The 23,434-nt window shown below is 37.4% G+C and overlaps 2 protein-coding genes across 2 annotated transcripts; one reads left to right on the top strand and one right to left on the bottom strand.

Moving 5' to 3' along the window:
• Nucleotides 1–19,793: 19,793 nt before the first annotated feature.
• LOC123306718 lies at nt 19,794–20,450 on the bottom strand. The gene has a single exon (XM_044888840.1). It carries the CDS (start codon nt 20,385–20,387, stop codon nt 19,923–19,925), a length of 465 nt encoding a protein of 154 aa, XP_044744775.1. The 5' UTR covers nt 20,388–20,450; the 3' UTR covers nt 19,794–19,922.
• Nucleotides 20,451–21,521: 1,071 nt separating this feature from the next.
• LOC123306950 lies at nt 21,522–22,994 on the top strand. Its single transcript, XM_044889151.1, has one exon. It carries the CDS (start codon nt 21,522–21,524, stop codon nt 22,992–22,994), a length of 1,473 nt encoding a protein of 490 aa, XP_044745086.1.
• Nucleotides 22,995–23,434: the final 440 nt, after the last annotated feature.

Genomic DNA, 23,434 nt, shown 5'->3' with positions numbered 1-23,434 from the left:
CATTCAAAAATATGGAAAACAGCACTATTCTCTACACTTCCACTATCACTAATATCGCTTATTGTGCTATTAATATCCGAATTATCAATATAAGAGTTCTTCTTCTTCTTCTTTTATTGTGCTTGGCAGCGGGGCCATCTACACATTGAACACTTCAATCTTCAAGGTGCTAAATATCTTAATATAATTTCAAAAGGTATAAAGACTTTTATTTATTATAGAGGTAAGTTTCAGCTTCGGGTGAGGAGGGGTGACACATAAGACATCACTTGGGAAACTGAAAGGATACATAGTGTTAGCTTTACGGAAATACACATATCACAGCTTATATCCACAAGAATTCAAAAAACCGAAGAGTGATTTGTACACCAACAGATTCTCAGAGAATATCAAATCTTGGATGTTAAGAGGAAAAGGCATATTAGCGCATACTTTAGAAAGGTCGTCATATAGTTTCCTGCATTCATGATCTTTGAGAGAACATGAAAAGAAAATGTGCTGCAAATCTCCTCTCTCTCCACATTCACAAAGGTCACTGTCTTTGACCTGGATCGTAGCTAAGTGGGCAGGTGAACAGCAATGGTTTGCCCTGAGTCTATTCATTGTTGTCAGATTGCCTCTAGGAAGATCAATTGAATGGAACCATGGTTTTTTATGGAAGTGGGTCATGTTAATCATGGAAGAGTAGATATGACTCCTAAGGAGCGAAGATCGTTTCCATTCCGACCTCCACTTCTCCCATATGTTTCGTTTCAATGAGGGCCAATGTTCTCTTATGTCTCCTTTGATAGGAAGAGGACTAGGGAGTTTGCAACCTTCCTTAGCCAAACGGTCTGCATGATCATTGCCTGAAATGTTTGTATGGCTGGGAACCCAGACAAATACAATATTACGGTTGGACTGAGAGAGTGTAGAAAGACTGTTTCGGATTGAAAGGGTTATAGTATCATTATTGGAGTGGGGGAGCCAGTTTTTTATCTTTTCAAGGGCGGACTTGGAGTCTGAAATGATGATAGTATTATTGTTGGACGTTTCTTCAACTATAGACAGAGCTTTATCGATCGCAAGGAGTTCAGCGGATGAGATGGAGAAGTACGAGGGGACGCGCCCACTGTATGAGATACCCTCTGAGCTGAAAACACCTATACCAACCTGGTCCCCAAATTTTGAGGCATCTGTGAATAGCCGGGAGTGATGGGGAAACCTCTCTTCGCATCTCTCAACAAACAAATAGGAGTTGTCCAAGTCCTCTTTCCGAAGGTTTAAAGAGCAATAGTCGACATCAAGGTAGTGGACGGACAAAGGAAACTGAAAACAAGGAAGACGGCAAGAGGAGAAGAAACAATCTGTCTCAGGTAGCAAACTGAGAGCCTCTAATAAAGGTGGTGCAGATCGGCCACCCCATGCATGGCGCCAAGATGACAGCAGTGACATCTTTTGAAGGAGGGGATTAGGTGATATTCTAGCTACCCTAGAAACAAATTTGGCAGCCAACCAGATACGACGGTGGGAAAGAGGAAGTTGTTTACTCTCAGCAAGAAGGACATTTATAGGGGTGGACTTCATGTATCCCAAAGCCACCCGGATGGCAGAAAACTGGACCCTATCAAGTCGAGACAGAATGGGCTTTGTACATCTTCCCAAGAAAATAGACCCATAGTCAAGAAAGGGAAGAACTATGGCTTTGTAGATAGTTAACATGGTTTGAGGGTGTGAACCCCACCATGTACGACATAGGGCTTTCATGACGTTAATGTTTCGGTTGGCTTTCGAACACATGTTTTCGATATGAAGGGACCAGTTCATATTGACATGTAAGGTTACTCCAAGGTATTTGGTGGAGGTTTTCCAGGGGATTGTACTAGAAGAAAGTTGAAGCGTACGGAGATTGACCAAAGTTTTTCTCTTGTGGAAGCACATAGCAGCAGACTTCTCTGCCGAGACAGTGAGTCCCCTACTCTGAGTCCATTGCTCAATCAATGCTAGTGCCTGGGTCATTCTTTCAAAGGCGTCTTTAAAGGATTTTCCAGACGATATTATTGTGGTGTCATCCGCATATTGGATTACCTCAATGCCTGGGACTTTCAAAAAGGAGGACAGTCCTTTAACGAAAAAATTGAAGAGATTGCAGCTATCAGGGGAACCCTGGGCTAGGCCTAGAAAAGATGTTTTTGGGCCAATAAGTTTGTTAAAACAAGGGTCTACCAAGAAAACCTTCCTTCCCACGGTTAGTTTTTGCAGGACATTGATTAGTTGGACAGGAATTCCTTCTTTCAGTAAAATAGATTGTAAGATATCAAATCTTACAGAGTCATACGCCTGTTTGATATCCAGAAAAACAACTACGGAAAATTCATCCCTAACAAATGCTGTGTAAATGGAGGTCGTTAAGGCAGCCAGAGCATCATTGACAGATTTGCCCTTTCGGAAGCCATATTGGGGCTCAGTTGTGGGGGTGTTCAGCTCGTAAATTCTCTCCAGTCTTGCTGCTATAAGGGATGCAAAGATTTTCAGCAGACAGGAGGTGAGAGCTATGGGCCGATAGCTATTAGGGTCATGAGGGGGCTTTCCAGGTTTGCAGATAGGTACTACAATTGTTTCCGTAAGAGATGAGGGAATGTCAGGATTCGAGAGTAATCCGTTGAATATCCGTAGGATTATAGTTTTAGCTTGGATGGGTAGATGTTCGAGCATAGAATACGTTATGCCATCCTTACCTGGAGCGGAGTCTTTTTTACTGAACATTACTTTTGACAGTTCACACAGAGAGAAGGGAGGTAGTGAGATCGAAGATCCACGGGATAGATTATTAGTGCCCAGAGGGCCACTATCAACATCGTGGATAACTAGCTGAGGGGAAGGACAGATTCTCGAGAGGATTTCTCTGCCGCAAGATGGAGGGGCACGCGTTTGGGAGCATGGGGAGATGCCGGAACGAAACCTTCTGACATTTTTCCAAAGATTTTTGCTGTCCTTTATACTTAGGTTTTCACAGAAATCTCTGAAGGAGGACTTTTTCTTTTCTCTGATTTTTCTTTTGGCAATGGCTTGCATTTTCTTGGCATTTAGATAGTTTGAATTTGTAAGGTTCAGGCGGAAGTTCCTGTAGGCCTATGACCTATTTTTCATATGGGTAATAAGCTCCGCATCCCACCACGGAACCCGATATCTGGAGTGACCCTCACGACACCTTTTAACAGGGAAAGAGCGATCAGCTGAAGAAATAATGATCTTCTGGACATCATCAAGTCGCTGAATATCTCGACATTCAACCTCTTGAGCGATCAATTCCTGAAACAGCATCCAATTGGCCTCCTTTAGGTTATATCTAAAAGTTGTAAAATAATTCTGGGAAAATTCAGTTAATTCGAGATTCGCAATCCTGGTCATCGTTGGCCAGTGGTCGCTGCTACCCGGATCCGGAAGGACCTCCCAGAAGGAGTCAACTCCAATACCCGGAGAACAGAGAGTAACATCTGGTGCGCAAAGAAGTAACCAGTGTAGGTCTGACAAAGAAACTAAACGGTAAAGACGGGGACCTACCTCCTTTGTTTCAGGCACTCGCGAAAATCAAAGGAAAAAAAAACTAAAAATTAATTCTTAATATCACTGATGCTAGCAACACAAAATTATTTTTAAACGTTGAATCGCAGAAAGTACGGAGCATAAACTAACTGACTAACTGAAAAGCAGTAAAGACGACTGAAGTAACAGAATCAAAAGTAGAAGTCACCAAGTGAAAGACTGAAGTAAAAGAGCAAAAGTGACCGTCGCGGAGGAAAATTTGCTTTTATAGGCAAATCCCCTCACAAATTCCAGAATGCGACAAGAATGAAAAACGTCGTCAGCTCCGGTTTAACGCATACCAACATCAGAAAAACGTCAAAATCTTCAACGGCATGCAAGAAAAAACGTTAAACACAGATAAACGGTTTTTTACATTTACTCTGCCTATCGGAATGAACGTACCTACTGAATATTTGAGAATTAAACATTTTCAAAGGCGGAAATATGAAAACGAAAGGAATGCACTAAAATGAACTCCAATTTTCCTCAGAAAACTGGGATTCATTACAATGTTGTTCTTTTTTCAGCCTACAATATAATTCATCTTTATAGTTGATTTTTTTCAAAATTGCAGGGGTGATCCACCCTTTCCTTATCCTTTCGATTTTTTTGAATGAGACCTCACTTGTACATTCTTTGACATATTCAGCTAAAAGACCGACAAAGCTATCAGCAATTCTATTCACTTCATTCTGTTCATATACCGCCGGCCAGGATTCTGCTTTTAATTTTTCTTTGAGCATACAATAATTTATATATTTCTTTTCCTTCCAGGGGGTGTCATTATTATATTTCATCATCATATCCAGAACCAAAATAACAGGGTAGTAGTCTGTTACAAGATATTACAGGACACCAGCATCATCTCCTCCGGGGTTAAAGCCTGTCACCAGAGACAAACGAGATGGTTAACTACCTGTTAAAGGTTAGACACATCCTAATTCTCCATCTCTCTCATTTTTTCGGAAAGTATTTGAAGAGGCGCCGCATGCAGTATCTCGCAAAAGCGCGGGAAATTTGAACTGACGCACGGAAAGTTTTCAGATATCAAAAATGCAAAGTTTCTCATTTATTCACTAAGAAAATAGGAAATGTAAAACTACATCAGCAAGATTCATAGCTATATTTCAACTTATAACATAAAAAAAGTCCCATCACAATTTTAGTAAAAAACAATTCAGTAATTAACAGATATAGGTATATGTAAATGTTAAGAATTCGGGATGTATGTTTTTTTTTTGTTTGCGAATGGACCAATGCTCGAAAATGTTTGCCTTAAATTTACACCAGAACTGGTATATTTGACAACGTCGGTGAATCAGCGAAAGACGAAACTGATACTGGAGAAATGGAGAAAGTATCTCTCTCTCGACGGTCGAGTTTGTTTCGAGGAGAAAATTTCGAAAACTCCGAAAAATAATCGAGAATATAGTGCATGGTTGATGCAAGTAGAAAGGTGAGTCGAATTACCGTTTTGGTGACTTATTTCTTTTGGTTTCAAAATTATTTATTATTAAACTTTCGATCATTACAGTCCACTAATTAATTTTGTCGCGTTAACATTGGTCCTTCGGGCCGGATTCGGTTTTTTTTCTTTAATTTCAATTGATTTGGAAAATTTATTCATTGTCGTTTGAATATTTTTAATTTTTCTATCAATTTGAATTTGAATATTTCCATAATTACATATCTCATATAAGGATATATTATTGAATTCGATAACTCCGTATGTGCGTATATTTTTTGCGCGAAAAAAAAGAGAAAGATTATTATTTCATTGTTTGAATTGCGAATTGGAATACTTTCTCGGCATTCGTCTCAGCAGTGTTGTCGGATTTCATACTAGTTTGTACTGAAATCCTTAAAGTTTCTTTTACAGTCATTTGCTCATTATGCCATCTGATATGGCGGCTTCGTTGGCTATTCATACCGCAAATCGTACAACTGCTTCGAATCGAATATCGGAAATTCTTGATGTGGCGAAAGGTGCTCAGCGCGATCCGTCCTTAATTTCCGAACTAATAATGAGAATAGATAGGTTAGAGCCGATTTATAAGCAGTTTGAGAGTTGTCATTCTAAAATAGTCAATATTAGAGCGGTTGAGGGTGAAGAAGTTTTGGAGGCACAGGAAGCTATTCGTTCTGTGGTCGACAGGAATTATTTTACTATAAAAGCCATTCATTACAATTTAGTAAAAAAGGTTAATCTTAACAATAAGGATACTATTCCACCAACGGTATCTCATGTTAGGCTACCAAAAATATCTTTACCCACATTTGGAGGTATTCTTAAGGAGTGGCCAAATTATAGGGATTTATTTGTATCCTTAGTGGATAAAAATTCATCGTTGAGTAACATTGAGAAATTTCAGTACCTGTTGAGTAGCACATCCAACGATGCTTTAGAAATAGTTAAGGGTATTACATTGTCGGGAGAAAATTACCCTATTGCTTTCAATAGTTTGCTTAAGCGCTATAACAATAAGCGGCTTTTAGCGGTTTCGTACTGGAATGAAATTTTTCGTTTTCCAAAACTGGAAAAAGAAAACTTCATTGTTTTGAGAAAGTTGTTGAGCGTGTTCTCGGAAAATTTAGCAGCTCTGGACAATTTGGATTTTCCAGTAGATGAGTGGGATTTTCCACTCTTCAATATTCTTTTAGAGAAAATTGATCCTAAAACTAGAACTAAATTTGAATTGGATCATAGTAAGATAGAGTTGCCTAAGTATACTGAATTGGTGGATTTCTTGACCAATCATTGCAAGGCCCTGGAGGCAGTCGAATTTTCGAACGATAAGTCTCTTGTCCAGAAAGGTCCCTCGGTCAGTTCACATAAAGGTGGAAGAAATAGTTCGAGGGTTTCATTTGTTGCAAACACGAATTCAATGGATAAAAACCAGTGTGTATTTTGTAAGTCATCGAACCACATAAACTTGAAATGTTCAATTTTTCAAAATCGTTCTTCTTATGATCGATTTTTGCTGGCTAAAAATCATCAATTATGTTTAAGATGTTTACAATCTTCTCATCGCTGTAGTAGTTGCTCAAATAACACATCGTGTAGATACTGTGGAAGTAATAGACATCACTCACTTCTACATTTCGATCGAGCGGTAAACGAATCAGGGCATGATCGATCTTTGGAAAATAAATCAAGTACTTCAACTTCTAGTAGTGTTCATAGTGGTGTATCTGGTGATTCTAGTTCAAAGAATGAGCAGTTAATTTCGGGTCAACCGGTTTCCCTGCAAACTTCGAATAATTTCGACAAAATATCTCCACTAAAGTCTTTAGAATCCTTCGTTTTGCTTTCGACAGCGGAAATTCTAGTAACAGGTCGATGCCTTTGTCTTACCTAGAATATGTTCGGATATGCCTAATTTTAAGTTTCGTTCAGTCAATTGGCCCCATATTTCGTGTTTGAAGTTGGCTGATCCTAAGTTTCATTATTCCCGTTCAATAGATATGCTCTTATCTGCGGATATTTTTGCGCGAATATTGGTTCCGGGTAAGGTCGAAAATAATATCGAAGAGCCTATAGCTATTAATACATTATTCGGTTGGATTTTAACGGGAAGAATTCGTTCGGAAAATTCGTCGGTTCTCGATAGTGTTCATTTGTCGTCATTTTTGGTATCGAATTCGGCTGATAACGAATCTTTAGAGAATACTTTAAAGAGATTTTGGGAATTAGAACGGATACCTGAGCATAGTGTCATATCCGAAGAAGATAGAGTCTGCGAGAGAATATTCACGGAAACTACAACTAGGGATGTCGATGGTCGATACATAGTTGATTTGCCATTTATGTCGCAGTTTAAACCTTCTTTCAATGATTCTCGCGAGATCGCTCTTAGAAGATTTTTCAGTTTGGAAAATCGATTATATAAAAGTGATGATCTGAGAAGGCAGTATGGGGAATTCATGCATGATTATTTGAATTCGGGACATATGTCCCTCGCATCGGACTCGATAGATTATAGTGAATGTTATTATTTACCGCATCATTGTGTGTTTAAACTCGATTCCTCAACAACTAAACTCAGAGTAGTCTTCGATGCATCTCAGAAATGCTCATCGGGATTCTCATTGAATGACTTATTGTACGCAGGACCCAAGTTGCAGAATGATTTAGTTAATCTGTTAGTTCGTTTTCGAACGAATCCTATTGCGTTCGTTGCTGACATTAAACAAATGTTCAGACAAATATTGGTTTCACCTAAGTATAGAAATTATCAGCGCATTTTTTGGCGTGATTCGAAAGATGAGTCGGTCAAGGAATATACTTTGAATACGGTTACTTTCGGAGTTACATGTTCTCCATTCTTGGCTAACAGAACAATAAAACAACTCGCCGTTGATGAGGGTTGTAATTTTCCGCTTGTAGTATCTATTTTAAAAGACGACATTTATATAGATGATATATTGAGTGGTAGTGACTCTTTGGAGAATTCTCGTATAATTGTTGAGCAATTGATAAATATTTTCAATAAAGCTGGTTTTCCTCTAAGGAAATGGGCTTCAAACTGTTCGGCTTTATTAGATTTTCTTCCGGATGAATCCAAACTGACTCCATTGGACTTTGACGATGACTCCATAGTTAAGGTTTTGGGTTTGAGGTGGAATCCTGCTAAAGATACCTTTTGCTATAGTGTGAATATCTTATCCAGGAAATGTACGAAACGCAGTATCCTATCAGAATTGGCGAGGATCTTCGACCCGTTGGGTTTTCTCGCGCCTTTAACATTTTTTTCGAAATATTTGACACAGACTTTGTGGACTTTGGGATTGGACTGGGACGATGTTCCCCCACCGGTTATTGTTTCTCGTTGGGATCAGTATAAATCAGAATTACATTGTTTAGAAACATTTGAAATCCCTAGGTTTCTCGGTATTATTAGACGAGAATCATGCGAATTACATGGATTTTGTGACGCTAGTGAGAAGGGTTTTGCTGGCGTTGTATACCTCAGAGTCAAAATTTCAGATAGTGAATTCGAATCAACATTAGTGCTTGCTAAAACGAAAGTTGCTCCTCTGAAGAAGGTATCGATACCGAGGTTGGAGTTGTGCGCTGCCGTGTTGTTAAGTAATATTTTGGATTACATTCAGTCGATATTTTCATCAATATTTACTATTACTCGAACGTTCGCATGGTCTGATTCAAAGGTCGCGTTATGTTGGATTAAGTCTCCACCAACGCGATGGAAGACTTTCGTAGGAAATAGAGTAGCTTCTATTCGGGAAAAAATAAGTCCGAACTGCTGGCACCATATAAGTGGTTCTGAGAATCCAGCAGATATAGCTTCCCGAGGTTGTCTACCCTCTGAGCTCATAAATAATTCGTTATGGTGGGCGGGGCCCTCTTTTTTGAAAGGTGTTTTTTCTCTTCCGGAAGTTATTGCTGGAGACTTTTCCTCTGACGAGTTTTTTGGCGAACAGAAACTTCACTCTTTCAATATTCAGTTTGAAGATAATATCGTACTGTCCTTATTAGATATACATTCTTTTCTAAGTAAGATACAATCAATCGTAGCCTACCTCTACAGATTCTCACATAATGCGATGAAAAATCGAACTAAGATAAATGGTTTCCTTACTATTAAGGAACTGAACATGGCCTTGAATGTCATAATTCGAAATGTCCAAGGTACTGTGTTTGCTGAGGAAATTAATCGTCTGAAACTGAATTTGCCACTTTCGAAGACACTACGCAAATTAACACCGTTTATATGTAATTCCGGTTTGCTTAGAGTTGGTGGTCGTTTAATAAACGCCAAATTTTCTTATGATCGAAAATTTCCGATTTTGTTGCCCAGACAACACAGATTGACCAAATTGCTTATTGAAAGTTTTCATCGAAAATACATGCATCCTGGTCCTCGAACGTTGCAACATTTAATCTCGCAGCAATATTGGATTCTTTCACCTAGAAGAGCGATTCGAGGTGTTATTTCGAAGTGTGTTCAATGTTTCAGAGCAAATCCTAGGACTTTTCAACCTTTGATGGGAAATCTGCCTTCCTTCCGTATTTCCCAAGTAAAGCCATTTTCGTGCATTGGTATTGATTTTGGAGGACCATTTTACATTAAGAGTAGCCGATTAAAGGGTGCTAAAATTCAAAAGGCTTATTTATGTCTGTTTGTTTGCTGTGCAACAAAGGCACTACACCTAGAATTAGCATCAGATCTTAGCACTGACTGTTTTCTAGCGGCTTTTCGCCGTTTCATCGGGCGTCGTGGTCGAGTATCGTATGTCCACACCGATGGCGGCACTAATTTTGTTGGCGCCGCCAATTATATCAAGAATATAATGAAAGATGTTGCAGCAGCGGAAAAAATCGAATGGGCATTTAATCCTCCTGCCACTCCTCATTTCGGTGGCCTGTCTGAAGGCGGTATTAAATCGGTAAAAACTCATTTATTTCGTGTGATAGGTGAACAAATCCTCACTTTTGAGGAGTTCAACACGTTATTGGTCCAAATCGAAGCGGTACTTAATTCCCGACCTTTGACTTGTTAAAGTCTTCTATTTTTGGTAAAAAAGAACTTCTGTTCAACAAGTCTGACTTTATTATATTCCTTTTTTTTTGACTAACTCGACACATACACACTTTTCAAAATCTCTAAATACATTCTCCTTGACAAAATATAGAACATAGAACATGAGACTTTCATACAGAAGTATCATTCAACTTAAATTTACATATTATTTCAACACTTTCCCTTGTAAATTACAGTTGAATAAAACAGATATATGTGAGATAAAGAGGTAAATAATGTGGCATTTTTAATGTTGTCCATTGTCCCTTCTCACATAAGTCCCATCTTCGCACATAACATCTTCAAACGTTCTTTTTGCAACGGCTTCGTCATTATATTTTTTCTCTGATGAAGAAGTGTTTAATGGAAATATGTTTGATTCTACGATGAAACTCTCTTTACTCGGGTTACTTCTTCATGAGTTGGATTTTTGTATTTCTTTCTCAGCTTTCCCTGAAATGAAAGATTCTGTTAAAGTCCAGGTCTGATTCTCTTTCAGGTAGGACATTTCACGATCCATGACTTTCTTCCACTCTGCTAAATCGTCGCTATGCAAGGCATCTTCATAGGTCTCCGGATCACCTGTAACTTGGTTTGCGAACTCCTCTATCAACATTGTGTAATCTTCAAGATGTCTTGGTTTTTGCAAAGATGACCGATCCCTCAAGTTTCTTTCCGATGTTAACTTTTCTTCAGTGTTCTCAAGTTGATCATCATCATCTTCTTCCTCAGAATGTACTTCCCAATTATTTTCTTTCTCTTCAAACTGGTCCTGAATTTTATCTTCCAATGGTAGCTTGACTAGCTCTTCACATTCTTTGAGTCTCTCTTGGAATTGAACATCTCTTGATAAAATTACCTTGTTGTTGCTTGGAATGTAGACTCTATAACGCTCATCTCCGTCATATCCTACAAGATATCCTTTTTCTGCCTTTTTGTCCATTTTCTTCCTTTTTTCAGCTGGTATGTGAACGTAGCAAGATGAACCAATTACACGCAGATGTTTAATTCTTGGTTTCTTCTCGAACCATAACTCAAACGGGGTGAATCCGTGTTCTGACGATTTTCCTGTTCTATTCAATATGTAAATAGCTGACATTACAAGCTCTGCCCATATTGAATCTGGAAATTCTACTTCACTATTCGAGTACTTGAAAGTCCTTGCCATTTCAACAATTGTTCGATTTTCTCGCTCACTGCCTCCATTTTGTTCTGGCGTGTATGGTGCTGTCAATCTCTGCACAATTCCATTCTCAGCCAGGATCTCCTTGACAGTTTCACAATCGAATTCTCCTCCATTGTCACTGAGTAGCTCTTGGATTTTGTGTCCAAGTGTTTTTGCGTGAGCTAAAAACTGTTTCAACACAATCTTAACATCTGATTTCTGCTTAATCACAAAACCATAACGAAACTTCGTGTAGCTATCCTTGAATACAACTAGAAACCTTTTTTTGTTAAAAGATTCGCAAAATGGACCTACAACATCAGTGGAAAACAGTTCCCCAGGTTTCGTTGCTTTTATTCTAGTGCCAAAAGGTAAACGATGTGCTTTACCAAAAATACAGGGTTCACAAATATCTCTTACCATCTTAACAGAAATACCCAACTCTCTCTTCAGTATCTCTCTTACGTGTCGCTTGTCTTGGTGTCCCCACCTCTCGTGATACAGCTGAAGTGTGGAATTTTCTGCTTCGACTATGTTGACTCTCTCTATTTTATCAGGAATTATCGGTTCGACTGCTGCTTTATATAAAGTTCCACCCTTTTCACGATGTCCACATAGTACTACCTTTCCATTAACCTCCAGCGAACACTTAGTTGAAGTAGAGTAGAATCTGCTATTTTTGTTTCTGTCTTGAGCAGCTAATACAGAAAATAAATTTTTAGATATTTTTGGAACATACCATACTTCATTCAAGGTCATCTTTAGTGTACAATCTTCAGTAAAGGATGATATCTCTATAGTTCCTTTCCCAATTGCCTCAAGAGTTTCTTTTCCAGCAGCCCTTATGACGCAGGGACTTCGAAACTTGTGAAAATCAACAAACTGGTCTGGACAATTCGTCACATGCTTTGTGGCACCATTGTCAATCCACCATACTAATGTACCAGTCTCATCTTCACCGCTAGCACACAGGGCCACATTGGTTTCCATAGTATTGCTCTGTGGAGAGTCCTTAGTCCGCGATGGTCTTCCATCAGCAATCCACCTTTTACACGTATTTACCCAATGTCCCTTCTTTTTGCAGTAGTTGCATGTGTCATTTGCTTTCGACTTCTTGAAACCTTGATACTTCCTCGTTTTATCGATTTTAGCAAACAATGCTTCTCCAGTTCCACTGTCTGTGGTCTTTCTGAAATTTCTTTCATACATGCACAGTTGAGTTACTAACTCGTCGAAAGTTCTCTCTTCGTTTTTCGACAACAACATCCAACTTGACTTGAAGTTCTCAAATTCGTCAGGCAAGATTTTCAAAACTTTACACACAAGAATTAAGTCTGGTAAAATATTTTCATTCTTTGCTTTCAAACCATTGTTGAGTTCATTCCATAAATTTCTTAATTTTGCGATGTGTGTTGAGACATCCTCTCCAATAACCCAACTGAATGCGAAAAAATCCGTGCACACTTTGAAAAGTTGATCTTTAGAAGATGCTTCAAAATTTAACTTCAATGCTTCCCATGCTTCACGCGCTGTTTGCTTATCCATTATTTTCTGGTAAACCGCATCAGTTACTGAACTCGAAATCATTGACTTTGCGTATCTATTTGCCTTACGAAATAACTCACTGGCCTGCCTGTGTTTCTTGATATTACTTTCCGAAGCGTCATTTCTTAAGGGTTCAGGTTTCACCAACTTGCCATCAATTACATCTAAGGCTCCTTCGTGATAATCCAACATGTCGCGTAATTTATGTTTCCAAATTGACCATGTTAAAGTCTTCTATTTTTGGTAAAAAAGAACTTCTGTTCAACAAGTCTGACTTTATTATATTCCTTTTTTTTTGACTAACTCGACACATACACACTTTTCAAAATCTCTAAATACATTCTCCTTGACAAAATATAGAACATAGAACATGAGACTTTCATACAGAAGTATCATTCAACTTAAATTTACATATTATTTCAACATGACTGAACTCAGTTCGGATCCAAATGATCTTTCCGTACTGACTCCGGGTCATTTTTTAACCATGGAGCCTCTGTCGTCTCTGCCAGATCCTGATTTGGCACCTTTAAATATTAAACGTCTTGATAGGTGGCAATTATTAACTAGATTGCATCAGGACTTTTGGAGAAGATGGCACAATGAATATTTGCATACTTTGAATCAGAGATTGAAATGGACGGACAACACTGTTGGGATAAATGTCGGTGATTTGGTTCTGCTTAAGGATGAAAAACTTCCTCCACTAAAATGGAAGACCGGTAAAATAACGGAGTTATATCCTGGAAAAGATGGGGTTATTCGTGTGGCATCTGTAAAAACGACTGATGGTCATTATAAACGTGGACTTACCAAATTGTGTCCACTTCCAAGATCGGACTAATCAGTGCCGATATCAACATACATGTATATTGGGATTACGACATACATGTATGCAATTCATAATTTTTTTTTTATTTTTTGTTTTTTGGGTTAAGCTACTCGAAATACCTCTTTTCAAGGAGAATTAAATATTTTTTTTTGTTGAAAACATTTTCATGTTTTGGTGAGCGGAATGTTAAGAATTCGGGATGTATGTTTTTTTTTTGTTTGCGAATGGACCAATGCTCGAAAATGTTTGCCTTAAATTTACACCAGAACTGGTATATTTGACAACGTCGGTGAATCAGCGAAAGACGAAACTGATACTGGAGAAATGGAGAAAGTATCTCTCTCTCGACGGTCGAGTTTGTTTCGAGGAGAAAATTTCGAAAACTCCGAAAAATAATCGAGAATATAGTGCATGGTTGATGCAAGTAGAAAGGTGAGTCGAATTACCGTTTTGGTGACTTATTTCTTTTGGTTTCAAAATTATTTATTATTAAACTTTCGATCATTACAGTCCACTAATTAATTTTGTCGCGTTAACAGTATATATACAATAGGTAAATTTTATTTTACAAATGAAATACAAAATAAATATAACTTAGAGAAAAAAAAATGTGAAATTAATGAATTTGAAATATTTCAATGTCGAATTAAATTTATTTCTCTTTTCACTGTCTTTTTTCTTTTCTAAATTCATTAATTTCACAATTTTACATATCGCACTAGTTTCACACACATTTGTGAGACCTTTTACATCTTGGGATTTTCCCTACATAAGGTTTTAATCTTCCTCAGATTGTTCTCCCTTCGATGGATAATTTTTATTAATTGCCTTTTTTTTGTGTATTTACTGTCCATTATTGAAAGTGCATCCAAATTTCTGAATATTTTCTTCCTTGATACTCGGTGTGGCCAAATCTGGGGTTTTTGAGCTAGGGCTTGGATCATCCAAAGCTGCCATACTCACTTCAGTCATAATTTCTGAAACAGTTTATAACTATTTTTCAACAACTACAAAAAACAAAACTTTTGCAAAATGAGTTGAGATGTTATGTGTTATCATATGAAGGGTTTCGTGACAGACGGGCGTATACACAAAATCGCAATTTTCAAATACCTTTTTCAGATTCTACAGATGAAATTCCATATTTACTTTATGTGTCTTAATAGTTCTTGCAGATGTTTGCCAAGGAATGTGTGAAGCTTAAATCTGTTTAGATCCATATATGAATCTGGTGAAAAATGCTTGAACGAAAGCAGAGATTCACCCGTGAATTCCATTCCTAGTATTTCTTACCATTCCTTAGATCTGTAAGTTTAATAAAATATTGCAAAAAAGATTCCATTCATATATCGACCATGCTTATAATGATTATTTTACATATCATTCTATAAGATTTACGGAAGACATTATCAGTTCTATGATTTGAGAAACAGAGCAATAATTATATATTAACTCACCTTGCAAGATTACGGGGAAAATTATGCAATTTTTGAACATTTGTCTCATCATCACCACAAAGTAAACAAAGCAATCTTGGCATTTTGCTATCTTGGAAGATTGTCTTCGAATCGTCAAAATAACTCTAGAAGTTTGGTTGATAACTAAGTCAACCTCTAAACTTGGAATAAACAGAAAAGAATTGAAAATCATGCGAATTTTTACACATGTAAACATAAACACAACCTCAAAGCTGTCATGTCAAAATTGTCAAATGACGCATGTAACATTAGGGCGACCTTTACAAACGCTTTCCCATAGACTTATGGAAGCTAATACAAGAAAGAGAGAGATGCACGAATTCCTTAAAATGGGACAGATTTCAATGCCAAGTTAACCGTCTCGTTTGTCTCTGCTCTCACGAAAAAATGGTCGAGGCACGTCCCGCTGTCCGGACGTGTTGGTCGGTTTATCATTGAAACAAACCCACAGAGGTTCTCTTTTAAAACCTGATACAATTAATATTTCATTCATGTTGTTATACTTAAAATGCTTGTCGCCTAGCGTTGAAAAAACAACACGTTTATTCACTTCGATACTCGCTAAGCGACTGCGTCAGGAGAGCAGTGTGGCAAATTATGTATATTCGAGAACGTTCGTTTTACTAAGCTAACTTGGTTGGTTTGGTGACTCCCCAAGATCTAGGCGCGAGGCAAGCCTCCTGTCTGTGCGGAGGTAGCCTTACTAAAATGACGAAACTTCATGTTCACATAATGTTTTTCCTGAAATTTGCCAGCATGAAGCACACAAATATAATTCTTCCTCCAAGAGTTACTAAATTAGATGACAACTTATTACTAAGCATTTTGAAAGTTTTTCCTATTTCCTAAACATGGGCTCAGGAAAAACGCGCTCGACATTTATACGTTCAAATGAAATTTTTTTAGACTTTCTGAGCTGGTGTGCTTCAAACTGATTATTACCTTTTGGTAGAAACTGTGGCATGTTAACCGTAACGTCCATATGCGAAACAAGATCTTGAATATTGAAACCACGATCCCTAAGAATTATGTCCACTTTCTGAAGTAAATCAATAAAACCACATTTTTCAAAGAGCTCCCTGTCACTAATATATAGATCCACCATACGCATCTGACACAGAGGTTACACCTTGCAATGGAATAAGTAGCCTGTTGTGAAATTGGATTTTGCGGTTTTTCTATTTTTATTTATGTACAATCTATAATTACTGTAAAGGTATTAGTACTCTTTCCATACATCAGATTTCTATCAATTGTTCCTTTGGTACCCATACAGTCAGGTCCTTGAACTTGCAGTAAAGGTAATTAATATCCATGTTATGAAGTACTTACTAACTGACGTTTGGCTTATTTCGAAATGGAACGATAATTCTATATTGCACATATTTCTACGCAATTTAACTAGGGTTAAATAAAATTGATCGCATGGTGCCAATGCGTGTCTTCCTCGAGCTATTTTTAATGATGGGAAGTATTTCAAATGGTTCTTCATCTCCAAAAAGGTTGAATACAAACATAAAATGTTCATAATTCACAAAACCAGTCTAAAATTGTACCACATCAGGCTTTTCCTTAAGATTTTCAATCCAAAACATGTTTGAGCAGCTTTTTCGGTTACTCTCATGTTCTGACAATTACATAGGATTAGGACTCTTGACAAGTTTCTTCAAAAGTCTGGAAATACATTTTTTTGATGGTTTTGATGGTCATTCATCACAAAATATATATGCCCTCGAATATCTGCAATAAATTTTTGGATATCAAACAATATAGCCATGAGTTTAAGCAGAGGTTTATGAAACGGGGTACCCCATACAATAAAAGAGTATCAACTTGTTGTTGGTTTGATACTCTTTGATACAATTCAGCGTATGATAAAAGAGCTTAGGGTAAGAACCTCAGTAAAATAACCCTTTTATACTAAAGGGCCTCTTCAACCTCTTCCTCTTCATCTCGAAATTATATCTGAAAACAAAAAATGTTGTTTTCCGGTTACAGTATGAGTCATATTTTCTACAAATAAATGTAAATAAAATATTCCTAAAGCACTATTAATAGATATATAGACCTGAGGTCGAAAAACTCCTGGCCCTTGAGAATCTGGTCACTTGGGCAATAACTGGAAACCTGTTCAATAAATATTTAAAAAATAAATAGATAGATTGGTTTCTCCCTATACCGCTGGTGCAGGAAAACTGATGAAATTGTTGAACATATTCTGTTCAGCTGCATAAACCTAGGAAAAACAACACCCACTATTCCTATGATGCGAGGGACTCCTCTCTGTCGACTTGTGGCATATTTGACAACGTGTCTTCGGCTGATGTAATATATGTGCATGAGGTAAGTCTTTTATTTACTCACAAATGTTCTTCACATTGATTTTCTTCGGTAGACGAAAGAAGTGTTTCCGTTTTTTTTTTTGACGTTGACGAACTTTCCCTTCACGTTTTCTTTTAGTTTCCCTCCTTTCCTCACTTAATTGGTTCCAGGTAAATCGACTAGGCACTGCTTTCCGTTTCAATTCAGGAGTAGCTAAAAAAATTTTTAACAAGAGATTACAAGACATGAAAGTGTACAAAACTTGCTCAGTTTTGAAAGTTAGAGTAAACCAACTGTCCTAAGCAAGTATGAACATGTAATCTAGAAAGAAAAAAGATTAGTACTTACGATTTTTTTACAAACACGCGAATGTTTTGAAGGCGTATATTTGTCTCTGCGAATCGCTATTAACCACTGCTTTAAGACAGTTTTATCTTTAGGAAAGTTATGTCCTCCTTTTTTCTCCGAGCAAAACGGTACTGCCCAACATTGAGGCATACTTGATATGTCAAATTTACACGCTATTGAATATCAAATATTCGTTCACACGTATAACTCGATCTAAAATTCAAAACAATAACACAGATAACAAACTTTGACGTCTTTGTCAAGGACTGTAAGGTGATTGATCAGTAGAGTTGAATAATTTTATATTAAACTAGTTGTTTAATTTAAATTTAAAATTCGTAATTTATTTGTCTCTCTGACTACAGCACTTCTCTTAATCAATCTCTGTCTATCTGACTAATCCTACCTCGTTGTCACCGTCATTATCATTTTGCATTGCGCATGATACATTATATCAATTAGAACATTGAACATAAATTATTCTTCTTACTACCTTACATCCCCTCCTATAAGATCACAAACATCTTTACCTATAGATAATATACATAATGTTTTACATAATCTACATCTATGCTATACAGAATGTCTTATAATATAACCTTACATAAGCTATCAAATACATATGTACAATCATTATAGGTTCACAAAATTTCAATTGCATGTATCATGAACAGAACTTCTTAAAAAGTAAGATTCCCTGGTTGGTGGAATTGGACACAATGTTTGTTGGGAGTCGGCAATAGAAATCAAAAACAGCATGCCAAAGCTTAGAATGCATGAATAATTTGGAAAAGAAAAAATTAGTTGCCCAAAGACCTATGTGGATTTTATATTTTCCTGCGGGAAAGATTTCAAAGTCTCTAAACAACGACTCCCTGTTTTATCTTCCTCACAGTTAGATCCCCAGGAATGCAGCGACATGAAATTATTAATAACTAAAGTTTTGAATGATGAAATAATGTGTTCAACATTTGGGCTAGTATTACTTACTCCATGTGCTCTAATGTACCCAAAAAGGTTTTCTAAACAATCTTGATTGAAAGCCCCAGAGAGAATATATTTAAACTGATAATCATTGAACAGTTTTTGCGTAAGGTAAAGGAATGCTTTCAATGTTGTCACTATATTCTTTAAAGTGGGCACCACAATGGATCTTTTCTTTCGAGGGCAATAAAATGAAATACTGTTGAAAATTTGTATCGCCTGCTCCCAACAATCATTGTGTTCTGTTTGAATACTAACCGTCTTCTTTAAGAGTTTCGCAGTGGATGTTCAAGCTCTGGATACATTTAACGAATCAAATAACTCATCCAAGAACAGTATAAAGTCAGCAGTGTCGATAGCCTCTCTGGGAAGCTGAAGCGGATGCTTGATTTCTAAAAAGGAAAATAGTAAATTTTTGTATTATTATGTTTGAAAAAAATACTTACTCCATTGAGAAATGAGCTTCATCATTGACCCCACGGAGTGGCTTAATACCTGACTACACAGTTTGACTTTCATTTCCATTAACATAGTTTTTAAAGGGTTTAGTTGGATTGGTTTAAGTATAAACGATTAATGTTATAATTACGTGGTTCTTTAAATCAAACATTTCTTACAAGAAAATCGATTTCCTGATAAAACTGTCGAGTTCAATAAATGGGTAATTTTAATTTACTCTCGTTAAGATCTCGTTTGTAAACAAGAATTTGCATTAAAGCATATTGACATTGACACTGTTGGCGTTCACAAATCCAATATGTCAGAATACAGTAATCTGTGGAGAATATGATATATATTTTCGTATGCAGTGCCACATAGCGTTTGATTGCAGAACTAAAAACCGTATTTGGGGTGGGGGTAAGGAAGTGTCAAGCCCCTGAATCGGGGTAAACCGGGTGTGAAATGTTTATTTTGCACTAAAGAGGTTCATTTTCTTGCATTGGATTGTCCCCGGATGTCATCAAGTACTCCGGCAATGTAGGAATTAACCTTCCGGCGGGCGCGCCCTTTTTTGTAACTTGAGCATTCGCGTGTCGTAAATTTTACGTCACCATATAAATAATGTTTTTTTTATATAAATTGTTGAGGAATTTTTGTAAGGCTATGAAAAATGATAAATGACAGTATTTGAAAAAAATTTATTTGGATTTTCTAAACAAAAACATTAAATATTGATGGTCAACTCTTAGCCGATCGATATACATATTTGTGTACCTCAAAACATTGTCAATCATAGACATATCGATAATTTGAGAAAGCGCATTTAGTTCATTTTCAATACCATGAGCTCTTTGAGTCAAGCCACTTCGTTGTGCTACTACGTTTATACTTTTGGTTTTTGTTTTTGCACGGTATGTTGTCTTTCGCCATTGTGTAGTTTTATTTTTGCCAATAAAAAATTCTTCATTTGTTTCCTCTTCTTCTGATTCGTCTGAAGTATTTTCTTGTTCTGTAACACTTTCTTCAGCTTGTTGCTCAATTTCTTCTTCCGAAAACTCGCTATCACTTGAAGGAAAATAGTCCTCATCATTTGCCTCAGGTTCTTCGAACATATCATGCACAATTTTTTCAAGCTCCTTTTGTGTGAGAGGCTTACGAGACATAATGGAACACGTCTAAAGAAAAAAACATATATTTAGAAATAATATAAATGAGAAAAAAATGAAAAAAAGTAGTTTATTTAGTATACTTACACTTTAAGGCGCGTGTCGTAAATTTTACGCTCAATGGAAACTTTCAAATATCAACTAATAACAATAACTTATAAGACCACTCGCTACGGCTGTAGCTTGGAGACACACTGACTGTAGAATAGCTAACAGGTCGGTTCTTGCAACTAAGTCGTTAAAGTAGGGATAGCGAAAGACTGAATTTGTCGTAAATTTTACGACACCGCGCCCGCCGGAAGGTTAAGTGGCTTTGTGGAGAATGTACGGAGGGTACAAGGTTGTCCAACTCGAATAAGAGTATCAAAAGCAAGTTGGACAGAATTATGTCAGAACTATTATATCTATTATAAAACAACAGAACGAATTTACTACAGCAATAAATTTTTATGGTAGTAAGATTGATGATTTCGAGAAAAAGCTAAAATCAGTAGAAACTCTTGAAAAAAAGATTTCAGCATCTGATTCAGAAGTTGTTAAACTTAAGCAGGAAAATAAAAAAATTAAAGAGGAAATAGGTATGCTTCAGCAGAGTAAGAAGATGAGCGAGCTTGAGGTGGTCGGGGATCCTGAGTCGAAGAGCGAAAACGTGGTGCAGATATTCAAGAATATAGCAGCCAAAATAAACTACCAGAGCGCAGACAATCATATAGAAAGCGCTTATAGAGTGCACTTTTTTCGGCGAGGAATCGCGAAAAGCCTCGACCTATTGTTCTGAAGTTCAGGAATAGACTGGCGAAAAATGAGTTCTTGAGAGCTTATAGGCTAGGAGGAGGTCTGAAATGCAGCGAAATAGGATTCAAGGATGTTAATAACCCTGTTTATATTAATGAAAGTCTTACGTCCCAGAATCGAAAACTGTTGTACCTCTCAAAAAAATTCTCGAAAGAAAACAATTTCAAGTATTGCTGGGTACGTGAAGGAAGAATTTTGATAAGGAAGGACGAGTCATCTAAAGTCTTGCACGTGACTTCTGAGGAGGACCTTCAGAGGCTCGACATCTGACGTGTGCTTCCTCTTCGTGCCTTTCCTTGTTTTCTTTCTCTGTATATAACTTATTAAATTTAACTAATGATTGATAACACTATCAGGCTCTATTATCAAAACTGTCGGGGTCTCCGAACGAAGACTCACGAATTCTTTACTGCATGCGCTAATAGTGATAATGATGTCATTTGCATAACGGAATCTTGGCTACAGCCGCATGTTAACTCCTCAGAACTGTTTTGTCTTGATAGTTTCAATGTATTTCGAAAGGACAGATGCGATTCTAACAGCCGAAAGAAGGAAGGCGGAGGCGTCCTTGTTGGTGTATCTAGGAAGTTTAAGGCCGAGTTGATTTCTGATATTGCTAACACTACAATTGTGGAGGATCTATGGATACAGATGTCGATTTCGAAAGATGAAAAACTTTATATTTGTGCGTGCTATTTTCCGCCGGATATTAGTTGTGACGATGTTTTGAACTATCTCGACTCGGTCACTTCGTTCATGGATGATCATGGGGATGACACGTTCGTCTTTGTCGGTGATTTCAACCTCAGTGATTACGTGTGGTCGCCAGATAGTGCTGACGGTGATTTGAAGCCAAATGTCATAAGTAGAAGTCCGTACACAGGTTTTTCTGACTTCTGCTCCTACAACTCTCTATCTCAGTTCAATGGCGTTCGTAACAGCAATGGAAAAATTTTGGACTTGGTTCTTGGGAGTACGAAATCCATTGGCGTATGTCGCAGCGACCTGCCTTTTATTGAGGAAGATCTGCATCATCCTGCGCTGGAAGCGGATATCAGATGTGGGTTTGACATGAGAAAGCCATTTAAATCTCGTTCTCTTTATAAGTACTTTGAAGCTGACTATGAATCAATTAAGGAAGATTTATCTAAAGTTTGCTGGGATGATATCTTGGTCAGTCAAGACATAAATGAATGCGTTGAAGTACTGTACTCGGTTTTGCATGATGTTATTGACAGAAACGTTCCCCAGAGATCGTCTAAAAATGAAAAATTCCCTGTTTGGTTTTCGAAGCAGACTATTAATTTGATTAGGGATAAGAGAAGGTTTCATGTCGAGTTCAAAAGATTCGGGGATACCAGGGATTATCAACGATTTTCAGAGTTGAGATCTCAGTGTAAGACACATATAAAAGAAGACTACAATAAGCATATATCTACCATTGAAGACAACATAATTGGAAACCCCAGGAACTTTTGGTCCTTTGTGAGTTTATTCAGTAAAAATGAACAAATTCCGCATGTACTAGAGCACAACAACAAAACTCTCACCGATGACATTACAATAGTAAACCAGTTTAGTGGTTTCTTTTCATCTTTCTTTGAGGATCCTGATAAACCGGTCATTTACAAAAGGAAGAATAATAATAACAATTCTGCTATATTTTTCAATGACATTTCTGAGGCGGAGATAGCGGCAAAAATAGCATCTTTGGATGGCAGCAAGAGCTCGGGTCCTGATTTGATTCCACCTTTTTTTTATAAATTCCTGTGCTACCAGCCTGGTGAAACCTTTGCACATAATTTATAATCGATCCCTCAAAGGAGGAGTATTTCCCAACAGGTGGAAGATGGCCAAGGTGGTTCCAATACATAAATCTTGCAATAAGAAATATGTCAACAATTATAGACCTGTTTCCATTCTCGACCAGTTTGGCAAGGTGTTCGAATCCTTAGTGACAGACAGACTATTTCATTTGTCGAACAGTAGGATTTCTGGAGATCAACATGGTTTCTTCAGTGGTCGTTCAGTATTAACCAATTTGTCGCCATATGTTGATTACCTGTCAAAGTCAATGGATGATGGTTATCAAGTGGATGCTATTTATACAGATATGGCAAAGGCATTTGATAAGGTGCACCATGCCACTTTAATATCAATACTGGAGGATTTTGGGGTCACTGGATCACTTCTTCAGTGGATCGCATCTTACCTGGAGGGGAGAAGACAGTACGTGGTCGTTAATGGTC

The sequence above is a fragment of the Coccinella septempunctata genome, chromosome 2, assembly GCF_907165205.1.
Source record: "Coccinella septempunctata chromosome 2, icCocSept1.1, whole genome shotgun sequence".
NCBI lineage: Eukaryota > Metazoa > Arthropoda > Insecta > Coleoptera > Coccinellidae > Coccinella > Coccinella septempunctata.
This window is presented reverse-complemented; position numbering and strand designations above follow the sequence as displayed.